This window comes from Anomaloglossus baeobatrachus, chromosome 3 (assembly GCF_048569485.1).
Source record: "Anomaloglossus baeobatrachus isolate aAnoBae1 chromosome 3, aAnoBae1.hap1, whole genome shotgun sequence".
In the NCBI taxonomy this organism is placed as follows: Eukaryota; Metazoa; Chordata; class Amphibia; order Anura; family Aromobatidae; genus Anomaloglossus; species Anomaloglossus baeobatrachus.
Window position 1 is genome coordinate 472,114,056 of NC_134355.1, and position 22,636 is coordinate 472,136,691.

At 41.7% G+C, this 22,636-nt stretch overlaps 1 protein-coding gene across 1 annotated transcript in view; it reads right to left on the bottom strand.

Annotated features, from left to right (window-relative positions):
• Window positions 1-22,636, bottom strand: part of USP13 (ubiquitin specific peptidase 13) — a 203,265-nt gene that overhangs the window by 53,084 nt on the left and 127,545 nt on the right. The window contains exons 9-11 of the mRNA XM_075340593.1: window positions 9,848-9,919; window positions 7,766-7,859; window positions 319-444 (exon numbers count right to left, since the gene is read on the bottom strand). Of these exons, the coding sequence (XP_075196708.1) occupies window positions 319-444; window positions 7,766-7,859; window positions 9,848-9,919 (292 nt within the window). The remainder of the gene's footprint in view (window positions 1-318; window positions 445-7,765; window positions 7,860-9,847; window positions 9,920-22,636) is intronic.

A 22,636-nucleotide genomic window follows, 5' to 3' on the forward strand; every position in this document is an offset into this window, starting at 1 on the left:
TTAAGTTGAAACCACAACGAATGATGGGGTGATAATGGGTATCGGTATTGTACACAAGACACTACTGTACAAAGCCAGACCCACAAGGTGGAGGCAGCTGTAAATACTATTGTACCCTGGTAATTCATGTTAATCTTTCATATCTTTATTATTTCACGTTAATAACCAATGTGGATGTGGATAGGAGCCATGTCTCATTTCAGAGGCTCTCGCGAGCTGGAAAAGGTTGGGGACTTCTGATCATCTTTAAAATAAATCTACTAATTTTCTAGACTAAAAAAAAAACATATTGTCCCTACAAATCAATACTTTACATACCTCTGCTAGATTAATAAGGTGCAATAAAAACTCGTGTGCGTCTTGTTGCCTATTTGAGGAGAATTCAGTGTGTCCTCTGCTCACAAAGGCCTTAAACATTCGAGTGGTAATTCCTTTTGGTTGAAGCTTTAAACAGAAATGGACAGATTATGTACACTCAAAATGCACAAAAGATTGAAATATCAAAATTCACTAAAAAAGCAAGCAAACTTAACAAGAAAATTCATTATTTATGGTGGAGAGTGATAGAAAGATGACATTATGGAGATGATGTGTCTGGGTCTGCCAGCGAAGGCCTCCATACACAGTAAAGTAGGACAAACACAATAATTTCAGGAGGACCAGGCGATGATCCAATGTGTAACAGGGACATCCATACATGTTATGTTGAGAGTGTAGTGGCACAAAATGTCATTCCTTGCCCCTACTTTCGCTTCTTTTTGGATTGGTGTATAGGTGCTGTAAGTGCCGCCTAGCAGACATGAGTTTTATAGCAAAGGCTATGTAGCAGAATCTAGGTTTCAAAGGTCTCAGAATGATGAAGTGATCAATGCAATCTCAGTAGCTGCTTATGCAGAGCGCAGCAGTAAATGACAAACTTCACCCAATTACTGCTCTCTGTATAGGCAGAAACTGAAATTACAAACACTGCACTGTGCTTCCCCACAGTTCCCTGCCTTTCCTCTCATGTATACTTTTGTGAAAGGACATACACAATAGGAATCAAGGCTGGCACGTCCTTCAAACAAATGGTACTTGAATCCAAGGGTAGCGGCCCCAGACAGTGACAAAAGTACAGGATCGGCACTCAAATTTCTTTTATCTTCTTCTTTATGAGATTATAGAATGCAATCTGAACTTAGATTTCTAGATAATATATAGCTTGTGAATCGATACAGGTATTTTTTAATAAAATTTATAAAATCTGAAACATTTAAATCAATTAATATTAACAATTTTAAACAATAAATTGATACAATATTGATTCAAAAGTAGTATCAGATTGCTTCTCTTTTTTGAAATATGGGATTCTATATGGTTGCACGTTTTCTAATGTTGAGACCTGTGACTTCAGATGAATGGATATCTTGTGGATATAAAAAAAATCAAAAATCAAATCTTTATTTTTATATAGCGCTAACATATTATGCCTAGTCTCCTTTATAAATCTTCTTGTCTGTATTTTAGTATACTACTTTAAAATGCAAGCCGAAACGTATCACCTGTGAATGCAAAATTTGAGAAAATCAATTGGAAATTCTATATGATAAAAGAAATACGAGTGCCGATTTTGTGACAGGAGAGACAGACCTGCTGGAGGAGCCATTCCCAAATAAAAAAAAAACAAACAACACACTAACAGTATAATAAAGTTTTTACATATTTTTTTTCTTGTTTTGTTTTTTTTTTTCCCCCCCAATTAGGGTTAGGGATAGTGATAGGGTAATGCCTGCTTTACACGCTTCAATAAATCTTTCAATCCGTCGTCAGGGTCAAGTTGTAAGTGACGCACATCCTGCATCGTTCGTGACGTATTTGCGTGTGACACCTACGTGCAATCAAGATTGAACGAAAATACGGTGATCGCATACATGTCGTTTATTCCTCATACATTGGACGTTTTGTTGTATGAACCTAGTCAATTGTAACGTATGACATCCCTCATACGATTTTGGTGTCTGAGGCTATGTGCGCAGGTGTGCGCTCTGCACCGCAGCTTAAAAAAGGTCTGCTTCAGAGCGCAGCTGAAAAGCTGCATTCTGAAGCACCTCACAATGTCTGTCATTCACTAATCTCTGTCAGTCGGTCACTCTGTCCCTCTCTCTCTGTCCATGTCAGTCTATCCCTCTTACCCCCTCTCTCATACTCACCGATCTCCGATCCCCGGCCCGGCTCTGCACGGCATTCACACTGCTCCGGCGGCTTTTACTGTTTTGAAAAAGCCGGCCGCCCATTAAACAATCTCGTATTCCCGGCTTTCCCCGCCCACCGGCGCCTATGATTGGTTACAGTGAGACACGCCTCCACACTGAGTGACAGGTGTCACACTGCACCCAATCACAGCAGCCGGTGGGCGTGTCTATACTGTGCAGTGAAATAAATAATTAAATAATTAAAAAAAACGGCGTGCGGTCCCCCCCAATTTTAATGCCAGCCAGATAAAGCCATACGGCTGGAGGCTGGTATTCTCAGGATGGGGAGCTCCACGTTATGGGGAGCCCCCCAGCCTAACAATATCAGCCAACAGCCGCCCAGAATTGCCGCATACATTAGATGCGACAGTTCTGGGACTGTACCCGGCTCTTCACGATTTGCCCTGGTGCGTTGGCAAATCGGGGTAATAAGGAGTTATTGGCAGCCCATAGCTGCCAATAAGTCCTAGATTAATCATGTCAGGCGTCTATGAGACACCTTCCATGATTAATCTGTAAATTACAGTAAATAAACACACACGCCCGAAAAAATCCTTTATTAGAAATAAAAAACACAAACATATACCTTGGTTAACCACTTTAATCAGCCCCAAAAAGCCCTCCATGTCCGGCGTACTCCAGGATGGTCCAGCGTCGCATCCAGCGCAGCTGCATGGAGGTGACCGGAGCTGCAGAATACACCGCCGCTCCGGTCACCTCCACACAGCAAATGAAGACAGCCGCGCGATCAGCTGAGCTGTCACTGAGGTTACCCGCTGTCACTGGATCCAGCGGTGGATGCAGCGGTGGCCGCGGGTAACCTCAGTGACAGCTCAGCTGATCGCGCTACTCACCTCAGTTGCTGCGTGGAGGTGAGAGGAGCAGCGGTGAGTAGCGCGATCAGCTGAGCTGTCACTGAGGTTACCCGCGGCCACCGCTGCATCCACCGCTGGATCCAGTGACAGCGGGTAACCTCAGTGACAGCTCAGCTGATCGCGCGACTGTCTTCATTAGCTGTGTGGAGGTGACAGGAGCGGCTGTGTCTTCTGCTGCTCCGGTCACCTTCATGCAGCAGAGCTGGAAGCGACGCTGCATCATCCTGGAGTACGCCGGACAAGGAGGGCTTTTTGGGGCTGATTAAAGTGGTGAACCAGGGTATATGTTTGTGTTTTTTATTTATAATAAAGGATTTTTTCGGGCGTGTGTGTGTTTATTTACTGTAATTTACAGATTAATCTTGGAAGGTATCTCGGGGAGACGCCTGACATGATTAATCTAGGACTTATTGGCAGCTATGGGCTGCCAATAACTCCTTATTACCCCGATTTGCCAACGCACCAGGGCAAATCGGGAAGAACCGGGTACAGTCCCAGAACTGTCGCATCTAATGTATGCGGCAATTCTGGGCGGCTGCTGACTGATATTGTTAGACTGGGGGGCTGCCCATAACGTGGAGAATACCAGCCTTCAGCCGTATGGCTTTATCTAGCTGGTTTTAAAATTGGGGGGGACCGCACGCCGTTTGTTTTAATTATTTAATTATTTATTTCACTGCACAGTATAGACACGCCCACCGGCTGCTGTGATTGGGTGCAGTGTGACACCTGTCACTCAGCGTGGGGGGCGTGTCTCACTGTAACCAATCATAGGCGCCGGTGGGCGGGGAAAGCAGGGAATACGAGATTGTTTAATGGGCGGCCGGCTTTTTCAAAACAGTAAAAGCCGCCGGAGCAGTGTGAATGCCGTGCAGAGCCGGGGATCGGGGATCGGTGAGTATGAGAGAGGGCTGCTCAATTCACTTACTCAGGAGATTAGCGGTCACCGGTGAGTCCTTCACAGGTGACCGCTAATCAGGATGCGACACAGACAGAGCCGCAGCATGACAATGAAGTCGGGTGAGGTTCACCCGAGTTCATTCTCACAGTGCGGCTCTGTCTGTGTCTGCTGTCATCTGCCATTCAGCTCTGCTGCAGAATTCATCCAGCTACTCTTGTCTGCTGTTATGTCATCAATAAACACAAGTGACCCAGTGCCATTGAAAGCCATGCATGCCCATGCCATCACGTTGCCTCCACCATGTTTTACAGAGGATGTGGTGTGCCTTGGATCATGTGCCGTTCCCTTTCTTCTCCAAACTTTTTTCTTCCCATCATTCTGGTACAGGTTGATCTTTGTCTCATCTGTCCATAGAATACTTTTCCAGAACTGAGCTGGCTTCATGAGGTGTTTTTCAGCAAATTTAACTCTGGCCTGTCTATTTTTGGAATTGATGAATGGTTTGCATCTAGATGTGAACCCTTTGTATTTACTTTCATGGAGTCTTCTCTTTACTGTTGACTTAGAGACAGATACACCTACTTCTTCACTGAGAGTGTTCTGGACTTCAGTTGATGTTGTGAACGGGTTCTTCTTCACCAAAGAAAGTATGCGGCGATCATCCACCACTGTTGTCATCCGTGGACGTCCAGGCCTTTTTGAGTTCCCAAGCTCACCAGTCAATTCCTTTTTTCTCAGAATGTACCCGACTGTTGATTTTGCTACTTCAAGCATGTCTGCTATCTCTCTGATGGATTTTTTCTTTTTTTTCAGCCTAAGGATGTTCTGCTTCACCTCAATTTAGAGTTCCTTAGACCGCATGTTGTCTGGTCACAGCAACAGCTTCTAAATACAAAACCACACACCTGTAATCAACCCCAGACCTTTTAACTACTTCATTGATTACAGGTTAACGAGGGAGACGCCTTCAGAGTTAATTGCAGCCCTTAGAGTCCCTTGTCCAATTACTTTTGGTCCCTTGAAAAAGAGGAGGCTATGCATTACAGAGCTATGATTCCTAAACCCTTTCTCCGATTTGGATGTGAAAACTCTCATATTGCAGCTGGGAGTGTGCACTTTCAGCCCATATTATATATATAATTGTATTTCTGAACATGTTTTTGTAAACAGCTAAAATAACAAAACTTGTGTCACTGTCCAAATATTTCTGGCCCTGACTGTATGATGTATATTTATCTCATGTCCCTTGTTTGATGTGGGCTTGCACACCAAGCCCGCATCATTCTCTGCAGCCATCATGTTCCTCTAAAACCCGGATGACAGATCTGCCCGCGGCTGTTAACCAGTTAATTCCCTCTGTCAATCTCGGACAGCGAGATTTAACACACATCAGCAGGGATTGCGTCATTTCCTGTTCCCAACAGCGCACCCACGACCTGATCATGCACTTCAATGCGTTGTCCTGGCAGCCGGGGGTCAGCTGATGACCCCTGTGTCTCACTACAGTGCTCCTGTGAACGCCGCCTATAAACCGGCATTCATAGGAGATTGTGATTTCTACAGTACAGACCAGTGCTGATGCCGATACATTGCTCTGTATAGCACAAGCAATCAGATGATCACAGTTTCAAGTCCCTTAAGGGGACTAACAAATACAGAAAAACACAAAAAGAAAGGGTCTTTAAAAATATGAAAAAAAAAAAATCACAAAAGTTCAAATCAATCCCCTTTTTGCCCCATTGAAAATAAAACAATAAAAAAAACATTTTGTTTCGCTGTGTTTAGAAATGTCCAATCTATTAAAATATAAAATAAATTAATATAATCAGAAAACAGCATAAGGAAAAACTCAAAAAGCCAAACTTAAGTTATTTTGGCAGCCACAACAATGTAATAAAATGCAAGAAAAGGGGATCAAAACATTGTATCTACCCCAAAATGATATCAGTAATAACATCAGCCCCGGGCACAAAAAATAAGCCCTCACACAGCCCCAGATCATTTTCCCAACGGATCTCTATAGGATCTGTTCTAACGGATGATTACTAAACATGTGAACTCAGCCTAATGTGGATGATAAACTTTTGGAGCATTTAGAGGAGACATGTACCCCAATGTCTCTAAAAATGAGAAATTCTGGAAAAACAAACTCTTTATCTACTATCCTCATCACCCCCAGGACTTGCCATTACAACTATTCTTATAAATTCCCAAAAGGTTTCAAGGACTTGAATTGATATACCTGGCTATAAAGAAAATAATAATCTGAGCCCCTCCATACTACGTTTTTCCACTTTTGTTCTTGTATTTGTCAGAGATCGAAATTTTAAAAAGAAAAAAACGCACACATGGTCTGGGAGAAATACTGCGCATTGATGAAACCAGATAGAGGAAGGGCTATTTTTGTTTATCTTTTCACTGCCAAGTGGAATTTTTACCCACCCCCATTCTATGAAAGATCATTCCTGAAGACTGTCTCTAGACTTGACAGCCTCAGCTATAGGCATATCAGCTCTCTTACACTGGAGGGGAGGCTCATTCCTCTGCCGAGCCCAGGTTTGCACACCAGACGGCACAGCTGAAGCAAGTAACCGACGAATAGTCATCCTTCATTATTATTAGATATCCATTAAACCCATCATACTGACGTTCAAGGAAATATCCATAGTGGTTATTTTCTTAAATGGCTATTGCACAAGCGAGTTACTGGATCAGAGTATTCCATAGACTTCCAATGAATCACACCAAAACATCCCGATGGTGAATCGAGTAACAAGCAGTCATGAGCACACTCGCTCATCATTATTTGTAATATATCTTATTAGAGGAATATACCTTTTTCTCAAACTTATCGATTATTTCTTCTTTACCATTATATTCTTCTTACCTACTCTTTTAGCCCTTTCTCAAAAACTGCTCAAATCTGTCTACAAATCTGCCTGCCATGAGAGATGAAGTTACACTTTCTGCACTATTCAGAGGGGCAGGGGAGCTCAAGGGAAACAGAACTGCAATGGACAAGAAACTGCTGAGGCTTTTAGTGCAGAGGGAATAACTGGTAAAATGCTGTACACAAGTCATATAACGGTCATAAATAGTGTTATTCTACATTTAATAGACTTTAAATGCCCCTCACCTGTGTAATGGTACACATAAATTATTACACATGACAAATAAAACATCCATACGATAAGGTTCCACTCTGAGATTTGGTACATATCAGTCATTCATCTGGAATGTCATCACTCAAATATCCACAACACATAGCAACAAAATATTCTATGGACTATTATACTACTTGAGTATAAAAGAAAATCTGTCAGCAACTGTAACCCCCAAAACATAGTATGTTAGAGCCCTGTTCTCTAGGGGTCCCAGCGGTCAGGCTCCCAGAGATCTGAAGTGATCCTCTGTACTATGGATAGGTGATAACTTATTTTGGGAATAACTCTTTATCATGAACAGGAATGTTCTCATTGATTGCCGTTAAATGTTCTTAGTGCAGGATTAAATCACAAACTACACTAGGAAGTTTTAGAACTCTTCATTTACACAGAGATTAACCATTTACATAAAATTGTGAAAACTTGTTCTGAACAATCTAAATAGCGCTCACAACAGGCCATATATACAAAGATTAAAAAAAAAACACACCACACATTTTACACAACACTCTAATAACCTTGGTGTTATTTTCATCGGTCCAGAAATCACATTATTACTAGTCTTCCACCTTTGGCAAGTGTCAGAATAAATACCTTGTTCTCTTCTTTCATCACCTGTTCTATCAGCTCACATTTCACTGGTGGCTTTGAGTACTGTCCTGAGAGTAGACCGTGACCGAGCTTAGCCCTACCAGTAAAGAGAAGTAAAACGGAATCAGCTGTGCACAGAATACTGTACAGTATAAACAAAGCAAGAGTTTGTGACGCGGTGCATAAATATTGTGGCTTAGATACTTCTGAACCAAGGAATTGTCCACCAGATCTGATGCATAGCTATGCACTAACAATAAAACCCTGGTCAAAATTACTGTTATTGTGAACAGTTAAGCAAGTTGAAGATGAACTGATCTCTGAAAGGCATAAAGTTAAAGATGACACATTTCCTTTGTATTTTATGCAATGTAAGAGATGGAAATAAAATTAACAAAAAAAGGAAAAGAATCAGATGCAAAAGTTTGGGCACCCTGCATGGTTAGTACCTATTAGCACCCCATTTGACAAGTATCACAGCTTGAAAATGCTTTTTGTAGTCAGCAAAGAGTCTTTTAATTCTTGTTTGAGGGATTTTCATCCATTCTTCCTTAGATATGTCTTCCAGTCCTATGAGATTCCTGGGTCGTCTTGCCTGCACTGCTCTTTTGAGGTCTAGCCACAGATTTTCAATGATGTTCAGATCAAGGGACTATGAGGCCCACTGTAAAACCTTCAGTGTGCACTTTTTAATGGAAGTCTGTTGTAGATTTTGACGTGTGTTCAGAAACATTATCCATTTATGGAAGCCATCTTTCATCATTTGTTCTATCAGCTCACATTTCACTGTCAATTCACATCCTCTTTACAACTTGACATAACACCTCAAACCTCATATTAGTCAATGGGGACCCGAACTTTGGTGATGTAACATGGTCGTAGTAAGGGCTAGGGGGCTGCTAAAAAAACCAAAATGGACAATTGCCCTGCAAATAAATTTGGATTGGGAATAAATTAAAAAAAATTATGTGGGTCTCTCCTATTTTTGATAATCAATGCAGGTAAAGTAGAAAACTGCAGACTGGTATTATCAGGCTGGGAAGGCCCATGGTTATCTGGCCACTCCCATCCTAAAAATAGCAACCCACAACCACAGCTAATGAATGCGACAATCCTGGGTGGCTTCAGACTATTATTTTTAGGCTAGGGCCCAATAAGCATGGCTCTCGCCAGCCTGAGAATACCAGCTCCCAGCTGTTGGTTTTATCATAGCTGGGTATCAAAATTGGGGGGGACCGCACACCATTGTTTTTACTTATTTATTTAAATATTTTTTTTATAAAAAGCAGCATACAATTCCTCTTATTGTTACACAGCCAAGAAAAGCACATAGCTGGGGATGCAGCCTGTAGCCGTATGCTTTATCTGTGCTGGGTATCATAATATGGGGTGACCCTACGACAATTTTTTTCTTTCTTTCTTTTTACTCCAATCTACAGTGATCTGCCGACAGGGTTTGCGATTGCAAGCAGTACGACACACTATCACACAGGCTGGGGGCACTGTCAGACTGCAACCAATGACAGATGCCAGGACTGCCGGTGAGCGGTGGAAGCAATGAATATGTATGAGGCTAATGAGTGACCCCGGAAGTCGGCTTTATAATGGCTAGGTATCAAATTTAAGAGGACAGCACGCCGCTTTTTAAATGTATTTAAAAAATGTTCCATTTTTTTTTTTACTTATCGGGATGGCCGGATCTAGATAGTTACCCAGAGTTCCCTGAGAACTCTGGACCTGAGATTGGTGCATGAGTAATAGGTATCCCGTGCAGATCTGCACTTTTACAGTGCTGGTTTGCCCATCACTACCAATAACAATAACCCTTTTTTTCTCCCCTCACCAAATTCAGAAACATCAGTTTCTCTATCCTATTCAAATAATAGGACTGATCTGCAGAATCCTGCAGGGGCCACTACACCGTGTAGGAGTGGAGCACTAATGTCCAGTTTACATCTGCCGCTGCCAGCTCTGTACACTTTGACAGATTATTTGACAGTGTCCAAAGCACTAAAGTGTTTTTTAGAGGAATAATTTATATAGTTTAGGTCATAGCAGATAATCCATGCTGATGAATACACTTACATCTGGGTGCTGAAGTCGTGCGTTGGATCCAGAGGAGCATAGTCAAATATTCGTGTCAGGTTTCCTACATATCTAGAAAAGTAAAGCAATATTATTGTATGTAAATGGAAAAATTATAGAAATCTATTTCATTAACCTTATCTAATAACAAAAACTAATCTCTCTTAAACACTTTAAGGTTTATTCACCCAGCAGTATTTATATTTCAAAAAAATACACCAATAGTAGATAAGAAAATAGGTATATATAAGTAAATACACAAAAAAAACCCTCTAAAAACAGTAAACCTTTATTAATTAGAAAAAAAAATCCCAGGCAAACAACCCAAAGTGGTCTGTATAGTCTATAACTGTTGATGCAATAGTAAGAAAATGAAAGAGATACAAAATGAGTGTCAATCAACATCAATCTGAGGCTCCATGCAAAATCTCACCACATGAGCTATCCAGGATCATGAGAAAAGTGATAAATCAGCCTAAAACTACACAAGGGAAACGTATTAATTATCTCAAGGTAGCTGGGACTACTGTCACCAAGAAAACCACTGGTAACACATTACGCTGTAATGGATTAAAATCCTGCAGTGCCCGCAAAGCCCCACTGCTCAAGAAGACACATGTGCAGGCCCATCTGAAATTTGCCAATGAACACTTGGATGATTCTGAGAGTGATTGGGAGTATAGGTGCTGTGGTCAGATGAGACAAAAATTGAGCTCTTTGGCCTTAACTCAACTGGCCGTGTTTGGAGGAAGAGAAATGCTGCTTATGACCCAAAGAACACCATCCCCAGTGTCAAGCATGGAGGTGGAAACATTATCTTTTGGGGGTGTTTCTCTGATGAGGTCACAGGACTATTTCACCACATCACTGGGATAATGGATGGAGCCATGTACCGTAAAATCCTGAGTGACAATCTTATTAAAAATGAGTCGTGGCTGGGTTTTCCAGCATGACAATGACCCAAAACATACAGTCAAGGCAACAAAGGAGTGGCTCAAAAAGAAGCACATTAAGGTCATGGAGTGGCCTAGCCAGTCTCCAGACCTTAATCCCATAGAAAACTTATGGAGTGAGCTGATGCTCCAAGTTGCCAAGTGACAACCTCAAAATCTTAATGATTTAGAGATGATCTGCAAAGAGGAGTGGACCAAAATTCCTCCTTACGTGTTAGCAAACCTCATTATCAACTACAAAAAAAGTATGACTGCTGTGCTTGACAAAAAGGGTTTTGCCTCCAAGTATTAAGTCTTGTTTGCCAGAGGGATCAAATACTTATTTCTCTCTGCAAAATGAAAATAAATTTATACAATGTAATTTTCTGGATTTTATTTTGGATATTCTATCTCTCACTGTTAAAATTAACCACTCCTTAAAATTATAGACTGTTCATGTCTTTGTCAGTGGCCAAACATACAAAATCAGCAAGGGATCAAATAATTATTTCCTTCACTGTATCAGCTCGTTACTAATGCGGGCTTTACACGAGACGATATATTGTGCGATATGTCGTCGGGGTCACGGTTTTCGTGACGCACATCCAGCATAGCTTACGACGTCGTCTCGTGTGACACCTCAGAGCGACGCAGTATCGCTCACAAATCGTGAGTCGTGTACTCGTCGTTAACTTTCATAATATCGTTTATTTTCATGGGTGCAGGTTGTTCATAGTTTCCGTGGCATCACACATTGCTCCGTGTGACACCACGGGAACGATGAACACAGCGTACCTGCGTTCCACGGCACCCGCCGGCTTAATGGAAAGAAGGAGGTGGGCGGGATGTTTACATCCCGCTTATCTCCGCCCCTCCACTTCTATTGGCCGGCTGCCGTGTGACGTCGCTGTGATGCCGAATGTCCCTCCCACTTCAGGAAGTGGACGTTCGTCGCCCACAGCGAGGTCGTCCGGAAGGTAAGTGCGTGTGACGGGGGTTAAACGAGTTTGTGCGCCATGGGCAGCAATTTGCCCGTGACGCAAAAACGACGGGGGCGGGTACGATCGCTCGTGCTACCGCACAATAGATTGACTCGTGTAAAGCAGGCTTTAGTCCTGGCTGTTCAACACCTTGTTTTGTTTGTGTTTCTGACTATTGTTACGGATTGTGATTTTGCACTTTTCCTGCCTTCTTGGTTCTGACCTAGCTACCTGACCACTCCAACCAGTCTGCACCACTGTATAGCAGCATATTCCGTGGCTCCAGCCCAGGGGCCCATGTTTAAGTCCAGATCCTTGTACAGGGTTTAAACGGTGAAGCTTAGGTTAACCCCTGGGATTTGGTAAGGGAAGTGGCTTGTGCTAAGCCTGTCCATGGTAGCCATTTAAGAGCTGCTCAGCAACCACTGACAGAATGGAACTACAGCAATAAATGTATTGTTTCTTGTGGTTTAAAGGGTTTGTTACTACGAACAAAGTTAATTTTAAAGTTCATTTTAATCAATAGATCTTGGAATAATAATAACTTCCACAATTGGAGGGGTTTAAAAAAAATGTTCCTGTGTTGAAAATAATCTTATATATGTGTCCCTGCTATGTACTGTGTAATGGCTGTGACTGACGGGTACAGGAACATGGCCTGATAATACCACATCTCCTGGGTAGGGAAGTACGCAAATGAGTATAAAGACATTACAGCACAGGATCACAGCTGATTCTTTTTGTGGAGTAAAACATTAAAACATTTTACTGCCTGTTTTTAAAAAATGTTTTACCTCAAAGAAAGAAATAATAATTTGTGTTCCTGGCTGTAATATTTGGATACTTTTATCTACTTCCTCCCTTGCTCAGCAGCTGTGGTACGATCACATCGTGTCCCTGTACGGTCAGACATAACCATTAAACAGTACATAGCAGGGACACATATATGAGATTTATTAACCAAAAAATTGAGTCTGCATAGGATTCAATAATTATCAAAAAAACCTCTATGGTTAAAAATTTAAATTTTATTTCATCATATAAATATTACAAAAAGTTACAAAAATAGCCACGAATACAAACCCAGGAGTCGGACCACACTGACCACCTGATGAAGCGAGTGCGAAACGCGCATCGAGGTGATGGGCAGTGTGGTCCGACTCCTGGGTTTGTATTCTAGGCTCTCTCACTAGCCTAACGATGGCTGTCATATCTGTCTACCCTGTCATTGTATTTATATATTAACTAGAAGGTGGCCCGATTCTAACGTATCGGGTAGTCTAGAATGTGTATGTAGGTTAGCAGATTGAATAATAAGGTAATGAATGGACTGGATGGGTTTGGTTTAATTTAGTATTCTTATAATTGTTTATTGGTTTTAAAATGACAAACAACAGAAGGAGCAGTTTTAATAGATGAGTCTAATGTTTAATGATGTCCATGGCTTGTAATGAAAGAAGGCCATGAACAGTGTAAAGTTAAGCAAAAATATGCTGATGCTGTGATGTGGCCCAATGCTGGTATGTGCCCCCATCGTGGTGCAGACACCATCCTGACATGTGCCCCCATCCTGCGGGGTAATGTGTGCGGGGGGCGGAGTGCAGGGGGGTGGAACCGAGCGGGGCTATGGCGCTTAGGACGTCAGTATTCTCACAGAAAATGGCAAGTTGGAGAAACCAAACAGAAATTAAATCACAGAAAAGAAATTTACTCCTAAAATACAAAATTTATTGAGGTACAAAGTTAAAAGGTAAGGAATAAAAAACAAAACAAAAAAACTCCCAATAACACTAAGTGTGGAGAGAACGCCCACTATCCAAAAGAGGAAGGGGGTATGAAAACCAGCTGGTTGAAAGTGAACCAGTGGGTGATCTATCCGAAAGGGATACCACAACACTGATTAACTTATGCTAATATCTTAATAACCAAATTAGACACAAGTTACCACTATCAGACAATCACCCACAAAACATTCAACCCAGTTGATAATACATAAGTCGGACAAAGACAATCTTGTCACAAGTCAGACAGTCAGTCAGATCAGTCTGTAAGGTGTAGTTATCAATTACATAGAGTCATCTCTCAAAATTTGAGCATCCCCAATAGAATTATGGGACCAAATACTATAAATATAAAAACCAACGCGTTTCACCTCTGCTGGTATGTGCTCCGATCGTGGTACAGACACCATCCTGACATGTTCCCCCATCCTGCGGGGTAATGTGTGCGGGGGGCGGAGTGCCAGGTGGGTGGAGCCGAGCGGGGCCATGGCGCTGAGGACGTCAGTGCCGGGGACTGCATGGCTGGGGACAGGTAACTATCCAGGTGTGTGTGTGTGTGTGTGTGTTCAGGCGTTTTCACACATATGTTCAGCGCAATCTGCCGCTATGGAGAATAGCACAGTCCGTTAACACACTGCGCTATTTTCTATAGACTTGTATTGACGACGCACTGTAACGCAAGTGTCTGCGTTGCATCCACTGGACGACGCTGCGTCATTAATTTGATGCAGCGTCGGGCGGAGTTTTTGGGTCGTTAAAATATCGCACCTTGACGGATTCCGTTAGAAAAAGAAAAAACAAACAAAAAAAACCGCAAAATGTTCTTTTACAGGAATCCGTTACTTTATTAGCACACTATTTGCAACACATCCGTCATATGCGTCACACAACGCACTGTGACGGATGCCTCACAACGCAAGTGTGAAAGCAGCCTAATCTGTGCAAGGGGTGGAGTCCGGGGTGGGTGGAGCCGAGTGGGCCCATGGCGCTGAGGACGTCAGTGCCAGGGACTGCATGACTGGTGACAGGTGACTATCCAGGTGTGTGTGTGTGTGTGTTCGTTCAGTGTATACAGGCAGAGGGCAGAGGGGGTGGAGCCAAGTGCGGTAATGTGTGTGTAGGGCGGGGTAAATATCGGGTAACTAAGCAAAGCGCTTTGCTTGGTTACCCGATATTTACCTTGGTTTCAAGCGTACACCGCTCCCTGCACACGTAGCCAGGGTAAATATTGGGTAACTAAGCAAAGTGCTTTGCTTAGTAATCCGATGTGTACCCTGGTTACGTGTGCAGGGAGCCTTAGCGGAGCCGTTGGTCGCAGGCTCTTTAGCGCACGCGGTGTGGCGACGGTTGTCACTGTAATGACATTTTGGAGTAAGACAGACAGACAGAGACAGAATAAGGCAATTATATGGATAGTCTATCTGAATACACCTTGTGTTATGGATTATACCATGTATGCTGCAAAGTGCTGTGTAGCTTGAAATGATATGGTCATTATGTCACGGTCTTTTCCATATATATCTATAATGTTGCACACTGGCAATTCATGATTAGGATTTTCATATATGATGAGCTATCTTGCTTTATATTGCACTTGCACTTTATAAAACGTATTTATGGCTGGCTAGTGAGATCAATTAAATAGAAATTTATGTATAAAAATCTTTTGCACCCAGAAGTCTATACACTTTTGTAATAAATTGTTTTTTTCAATATCCATATTGACCATACTGCACCAGTTTTTCTTTGCATGGTTTTATGGGGTAGGGTGTTTTTATCTGTGGGTACCAGCACAAAATATAATTCTTTGTAACTTTTTGTAATATTTATATGATGAAATAAAATTTAAATTTTTAACCATAGAGGTTTTTTGATAATTATTGAATCCTATGCAGACTCAATTTTTTGGTTTATAAGTCTTGATTTGGTGAGGTTTGCTATGTTAAATGTTTAGTTAGATATGGAGTTCTGTTTCCTTTTTTGGCTTAACATATCTGACATTATCTCAGCACATAAACATTTTTTTATTTATTTTTTTAAACACTTTCAATTATGAAAATTATTATTATTCCAACATATATTGATTAAAAATTAACTTTTGAAAGATATGCTATACTATTAAGAAAATTGGAAAAATTGTTATGAAAATGCAAATGTTGAATGTAATTTATCTATGTTATAAAATAAAAAGAATTATTGGATAAAAAAAAAATAACTTAGTTTGTGGGAAAACCCCTTTAAGTAATTTTGTGTTTTAAAGAGTTTATTATAATTTATAAATTATCTTTGTTGAGCTCCTCTCAGGGGACTTATGACTAGTGATACGCAAACACAAACTGTAAAGTTAGGGGGCCGTACCGGACAGCTAGTGCACGGACCCCGAACACAGGCTCCTCAGTAAAGTCTATGTTACTGTTCGGGTTTGGCCACCCAGATGTAAATGTAAAAAAAAAAGTAAGGAAAATGGGGGTTAAATCAAGACAATTGTCTTGATACTTACAGAGGTTCAGCGCGACTGTTACACTGCTTCCAGATTCACTCATTAAATCTCATGAATATTAACTGCTGCCCTGCCCACCCTCTGTGACAGCATCTGTGATTGGTTGCAGTCAGACTGCCAGCATGACGGCATCTATGATTGGTTGCACTCACACTTGCTGTCCGAGTCCCCAAAGTGAAGTGTAAAAATAAATTAATGTTTGGAAAAAAATGGCATGCGGTCCCTGATATTTTGATACCCGGCGCACATAAAACAGACAGTTGGAGGCTGCAGCTCCCAGCTGTGTGTGTGATCTTGGCAGTATATCAATATACTTTTTTATTTAAGTAAATAATTTTACAAAACGGCATGGGGTCCCCACCCCAATTTTGATAACCAGTTAATATAAAAGCAGAAAGCTGTGAACTGGTATTCTGAGGCTAGGGAGGACCATGGTTACTGGGCCCTCCCCAATCTAAAAATAGGAGCCCCACAATTGGCGCATCCATTAGAGGCGCCAATCCTGGCGCCTACCCGGCTCATCGCAATTGCCCTGGAGATGTGGCAATTGGGGTCATATAAGGGGTTAATGACAGCTGTGATATGTCAAAAAGTCACTTTTGTCATTAAGCCTGAGGTGGGGTAAAGGTCTATAGGACCCCTATTACTAATTGTGTAAGTAAAAAGAGATAAACACAAAACACATAGAAAAATCCTTTAGTTATAAAAAAAACACCCTCTTTCTCCAATTTATTAACCCCCAAAACATACCTGCAAGTCCGACTCAACCCACACCATGATGTCCCATGTTGATCACGGCTCTGTTACATCCTGAGGTCACAGTGCACAGTCACATTGGAAAATGTGACCGATCATTACGGCCGGCGGGATACACTGAAGTAGCTGCAGGTGTGAGAGTGGATACGTCAGTGAGTTCACCTGATGTCACAGCTGTCAGTTCCCACGGTAGCCCAGCTGTGACCTCAGGTGAACTCACCTCAAGTGAACTGATTGAACTCAAATCCGGTAGTCCGGCATTGAATTCAATGGTGGTGGATTACCTGATTAAACGGCACCATTGAAATCAATAATGCAGTAATCTGGAAACATTAAACTCAATGCCGGATTACTGAAATGTGCATGCATTCCAATAATCCGGGATTGAGTTCAATAAGTTCCCCTGAGATGAGTTCACCTGAGGTCACAGCTGAGGTCCTATGGGAATTTCAGCTGTGACCTCAGGTGAACTCAGTGCCGCATTACCATATTAGGCGATGTGCGCATGTTGAGTATTTGGTTGCAGACATTTCTGCACCAAACCGGCATCTCCTGGCAGAAAAACTCACCAAAAACTAGCTATTGTTCTGCCAGGAGATGCAGATTTGAGGCAAAAATGTCTGCTACCAAATGCTCAATGTGTGCACATAGCCTAATCTGTTAATCTGGAATTAAGTTCAATGAGTTCACCTGAGGGCTTGGCTGAAGTTCCTATGGTACTCCAGCTGTGACCTTAGGTTAACTCACCTCAGGTAAACTCATTGAACTCAATCCTGGAATGCCGATATGCATGTGCATTCCAGTAATCCGGCAATAAATTCAATGCTGTGGGATTACCGGATTATTGATTGTAATAGTGCCAGTTAATCCGGTAATCCATGACCATTGAACTCAATGCTGGATTACTGGATTTGAGTTCAATGAGTTCACCTGAGGTGAGTTCACCTGAGGTCACAGCTGGGGTACCGTGGGAACCGACAGCAGTGACCTCAGGTAAACTTACTGACATCACTGCTATCACAGCTGTGGCTTTGTCAGTGTGTCCCTGACGCCGCAGTGCTCGGTCACGTTTTCTAAGGTGACAGCGCACTTGCGACCTCTGGAGCACAGCTGGGATAGTCGTGAGATGTTGTGATACAGATTATGTCGGACCTGCAGGGATGTTTGAGTGGTTAATAAATTGGAGAAGGAGAGTGTTTTATTTGTTATTTTTTTAAATAAAGGATTTGTGTTTATTTCTTTTTACTTATACAATTAGTAAGGGGGGTTCACAGACCCCCCCCCTCACCACTAACCTTGGGCTTGATGACAGCTGTGATTTTTTGACAAATCACAGCTGTCATTAACCCTTTTTATTACCTTGATTGCCACAGCACCAGGGCAATCAGGATGAGCTGGTTAAGCTGGCTACTGGATGCGCCAATTCTAGGGCTGCTGCAGGCTGCTGGTTTTAGGATAGGGAGGGCCCAATAACCATGGGCCTCCCTGGCCTGAGAATAGCAGACGGCAACTTTCTTATCTTCATGAGGACCTTTAAAATTATTCATTTAAAGGGTTGGTTCACTACTCTGCAGTAGTGACCACATCTCTGTAAAACTGGTAGAGAAGGCTTTTTCTAAATATCTTGTGTTGCCGATTCAACCTCTGAGCAGCGCTATCACAGTCTACTCATCCCCTTTTTGTGACTCCCAGGCTCCAAGACATCTGGGATCCAGTGATGTCACATCAACTTCCAGTTGACCTGGGTTGTGACCAGTGGTGAAACGCCGCCCACGGCCCAGTCACTCAGGAAGAATGGGGCCAGCCGTGGTTATGTCAGGTCAACTGGAACTTGACGTGACATCACTGGATTCAAGAAGTAACGGAGCCCAGTGGTCATGCGATTTGGATGTGCGTACCAGGATAGCGCCTGGCTCAGAGGCTAAATTGGCTGATTAATGTATTTAGAAAATGCCTTCCCTACCAGTTTAAAGAGATGAGGTCACTACTGCCAAGTAGTGAACCACCTCTTTAAATAATTAACAAAAAAGCTGTATGGGGTCCAACATTTTTCAAACACAGCCAAGATAACATACACAGCTGGGGGCTGCAGCCTCCAGTTGTCTTTTTATCTGCACTGGGTATCAAAATACGGGCACTCTACATCATTTTCTTCAATTACTAATTTATTTTTACACTCCACTTTGAGGACCCAAACAGCTAGTGTGAGGTCAATCAATTACAGACACCAGCATGCCAGCAGTCTGACTGCATCCAATCACAGATGCTGTCACAGTGGCTGGGAGGACCCAAAAATAGCGTGACAGCCGCGCGGAAACTTGGTAAGTATAATTGACCTGCTTTAATCCCATTTTGCTTCCTTTTCCAGCCCCCTAGTCCTTACTATAACCATTTTATAACATTTAAGTTCGGATCCCTTAGACTTATGTGGGGGTTTGACATCTGGGGTCAAGTTCGGATCAAGTCCGGTACCAAACTACCCATCTCTGCTTATAAACACATCAAGTTGAATATGCAAGGAAACAAAAGGCCTGTACAAACCAAACAGTGGAAACATTATAATGAACTCTAATGAAAAATTGTTTAGCACCAAACACATGCATCTAAGTAAAACAAAGAAGTTACTAAAGGTGGACAACCTTTAGTGACTTCAAAGGGTATTTGTCACCAGGTTTTTGTCCACCTAATCTAAGAGCGGCATAACGTAGGCGCAGAGATCCTGATCCCAGCGATGTGTCACTTACTGGGCTGCTTAGTGTAGTTTTAAGAAAATCACAATTTAATCAACAGTAGATTATCATTAGTTCAGCATAGTTATGAACTCTGGATCTGCAGCAGAGAAAACATTGATTTTATCAAAATGACAGCAAACAGCTCAGTAAGTGACACATTGCTGGAATCAGGATCTCTGTCTCTACATTATGCTGCCCTAAGATAGGGTAGCAAAAACCTGGTGACAGATTTCCTTTAATGAATGGTGAATGACCAGTTGCAAGATACTTTCTCTGAAGGGAATCCTAAGAGTGCCTGAAATCTACCTCCAGTTCTTCCAAGAACCCATGCTGCTTGTCCCTCCTTCCTACACCTTGGTATATTCAGACTAGTTCAAAAGGTCATTACGTGAGCGCACACATCCATCATGGGGACCCTACATGAGACCATGGAGCAATGATATCTATGATAGTAAAGATAGAATAAACAACTACATCAGCAATCAAGAAAAGGCTGAAGCAGTGTTCACACCATCAGTGGTCATAAAATTCAGGCAGTATATGTCAATTATAAGTACACAGGGAAACAATGTGAAAGCACCAATAAAGGACAGTATTAAAAAAAAATGTTTTGGAAAAAGAATAAAGCCTTATAATTTTCCATCTGTCTACAGCAATGGAACGATAACTTCTATATCTAATGAAGTCAGGGCATGTGGAAACTGTATCTGACATTCAGTGCCAAGCCCCTTCTCATAAAACGATGATGCTAGTTCCAATGTTTCCACTAGACACTTATGTCTGTCTCTTGGCATACGATTACCAACATTGCCTTTCAGACATGAATTCCTTTCATTTCAGTGACCTTTCCGCTTATTACAAATACAGTAAACTTTCTCCATCTGGATAGGATGTCCTGGAAAACCCTTCATACATTTTTGGCTGATCACCGGGCACTCCCTACTGTTGGGCCTCTAAGACTATGTTCACATTACCATTTTTTGTATCAGTCACATGCGTTGCTTGACGCTTGTGACTGATGCGTTGTACAATGGGTGACAAGAAATGGAATTAATTGTCATGAGAAAGCGGATTCCGTTGGTGAAATGCTTTCAGTATAAAAACGAGAGAGAGAGCGATCAGCTGATCGCTCTCAAAAGTCGGCCGCCGGGAGATCAGCTGATCGCTCTGAAAAGCCGGCGGCTGGTTATTGTGAACGATCAGCTGATCTCCCGGCGGCCGGCATTTGAGAGCGATCAGCTGATCTCCCAGCAGCCGGCTTATGAGAGCGATCAGCTGATCGTTCACAATAGCCGGCCGCCGGGTGATCAGCTGATCGTTCACAATAGCCGGCCGCCGGGTGATCAGCTGATCGTTCACAGAAGCCGGCCGCCGGGTGATCAGCTGATCTTTCACAATAGCCGGCCCCCGGGCGATCAGCTGATCGTTCACAATAGCCGGCCGCCGGGTGATCAGCTGATCGTTCACAATAGCCGGCCGCCGGGTGATCAGCTGATCGTTCACAGAAGCCGGCCGCCGGGCGATCAGCTGATCATTCGGCCGCCGAGAGAGACATTGATTTGAATGATTAAACAAAAGATCTGAGCATGCGCAATGAAAACGAAAGGATTCTGCTGTTCAAAAAACGTTACATACTACGTTACTGCAGGCCGACGGTCAGGACATGGATTTTTTTATAGGAGGGAAAAAAACAAACAAATGTACACTAATTCATTAAATAAAATGTGTAGAAGTGGAATGTGATCAGATGTTTTGCCAGATTGCACTTGGCCGAAAATACAGTCATCTGCATGAGCACAATGGCTACGCTCCCATGATGAGCTTTTGGCAAGTTTTTGATGCTGCACATTTTCTGCAGCATTTCTGCACCTATTAAGTAAATTAGGTTACTTGCATTTTTTCATTGCATTTTTAAGTGTATTTTTTTACACACACAAATTTTATGCTGCGTTTTTTGCCTCTTTTTGTTGTGTTATATTTTATCCCCTTCACAATATTTAAGTATGTTCTTTTGTTTTTGATACTTACTGGTATTTGGTTTCCACAAAACTTTACTGACACAGCCATGTGCGGATTACATACATTTTTGAACCAGAAACGCACTTAAAACATATTTCCGTTTTTTACCTGCGGATTTTTCACATCTAATGCAAGTCAATGGGAAAAATCTGCACATAAAACAGTGTAAAACAGTGTAAGATGAAAATATTATGGACGTATACCCTGCTGTAACTAACTAAAAGCATAGCGCATATACTGTACATAAACATAGGGTTCTTAGTAAAGACTATTTTTGATCAAAAAAGTATAAAGCCATCCCACCGCGACAAGGTGTACCCAAAATCGGAACAGTACCTAACACTTGCTATTATTAAAACCTTACCATGTGCTTTACACTTTTTTGATGAAAAATAGTGTTTACTAAGTACCCTATGTTTACTTATATGCTCTATGCTTTTATTCAGTTACAGCAGGGTATATGTTTATATTATTTTCATCTTGCGTTTTCTTTATCATATGGCCAGTGTGAACATGCACTTATAAATTGCACGCATACCAACTCGTACTTTAGCTAATTTTTCTGTGTTTTGATTGAAACATAAAATGCAGGTCAGTTTTATCAAGTAAGAAAAAAAATGCATATTGGGCAGGAGATTTTTACACATTCCATCCAAAGTAGTAAAATCACATTTGATATTGTCATGTGAGCAAAATATATAAAATTAGAATGTAATTTAAATGCTGAATTGCACTGATCCGGAGACTCATACTGCCAGGTAATATTTACTACGCACTGCAGAATGTAAAAACAAAAAACTAAGTCAGAATTGAGAAGTCTTTCACCATTTAGTCAAACTTTTTTTACCATTTTCAGTACATTATACAAGTGCATCTCAATAAATTAGAATATCAACAAAAAGTTAATTTTTGTCAGTAATTCAATACAAAAAGGAAACATATATTGTATAGAGTCATTACAAACGGAGTGATCTATTTCAAGTGTTTATTTCTGTTAACGTTGACGATTATGGCTTACAGCCAATGAAAACCCAAAAGTCATTATCTCAGAAAATTAGAATAATTACCACTTAACTTTTTGTTGATATT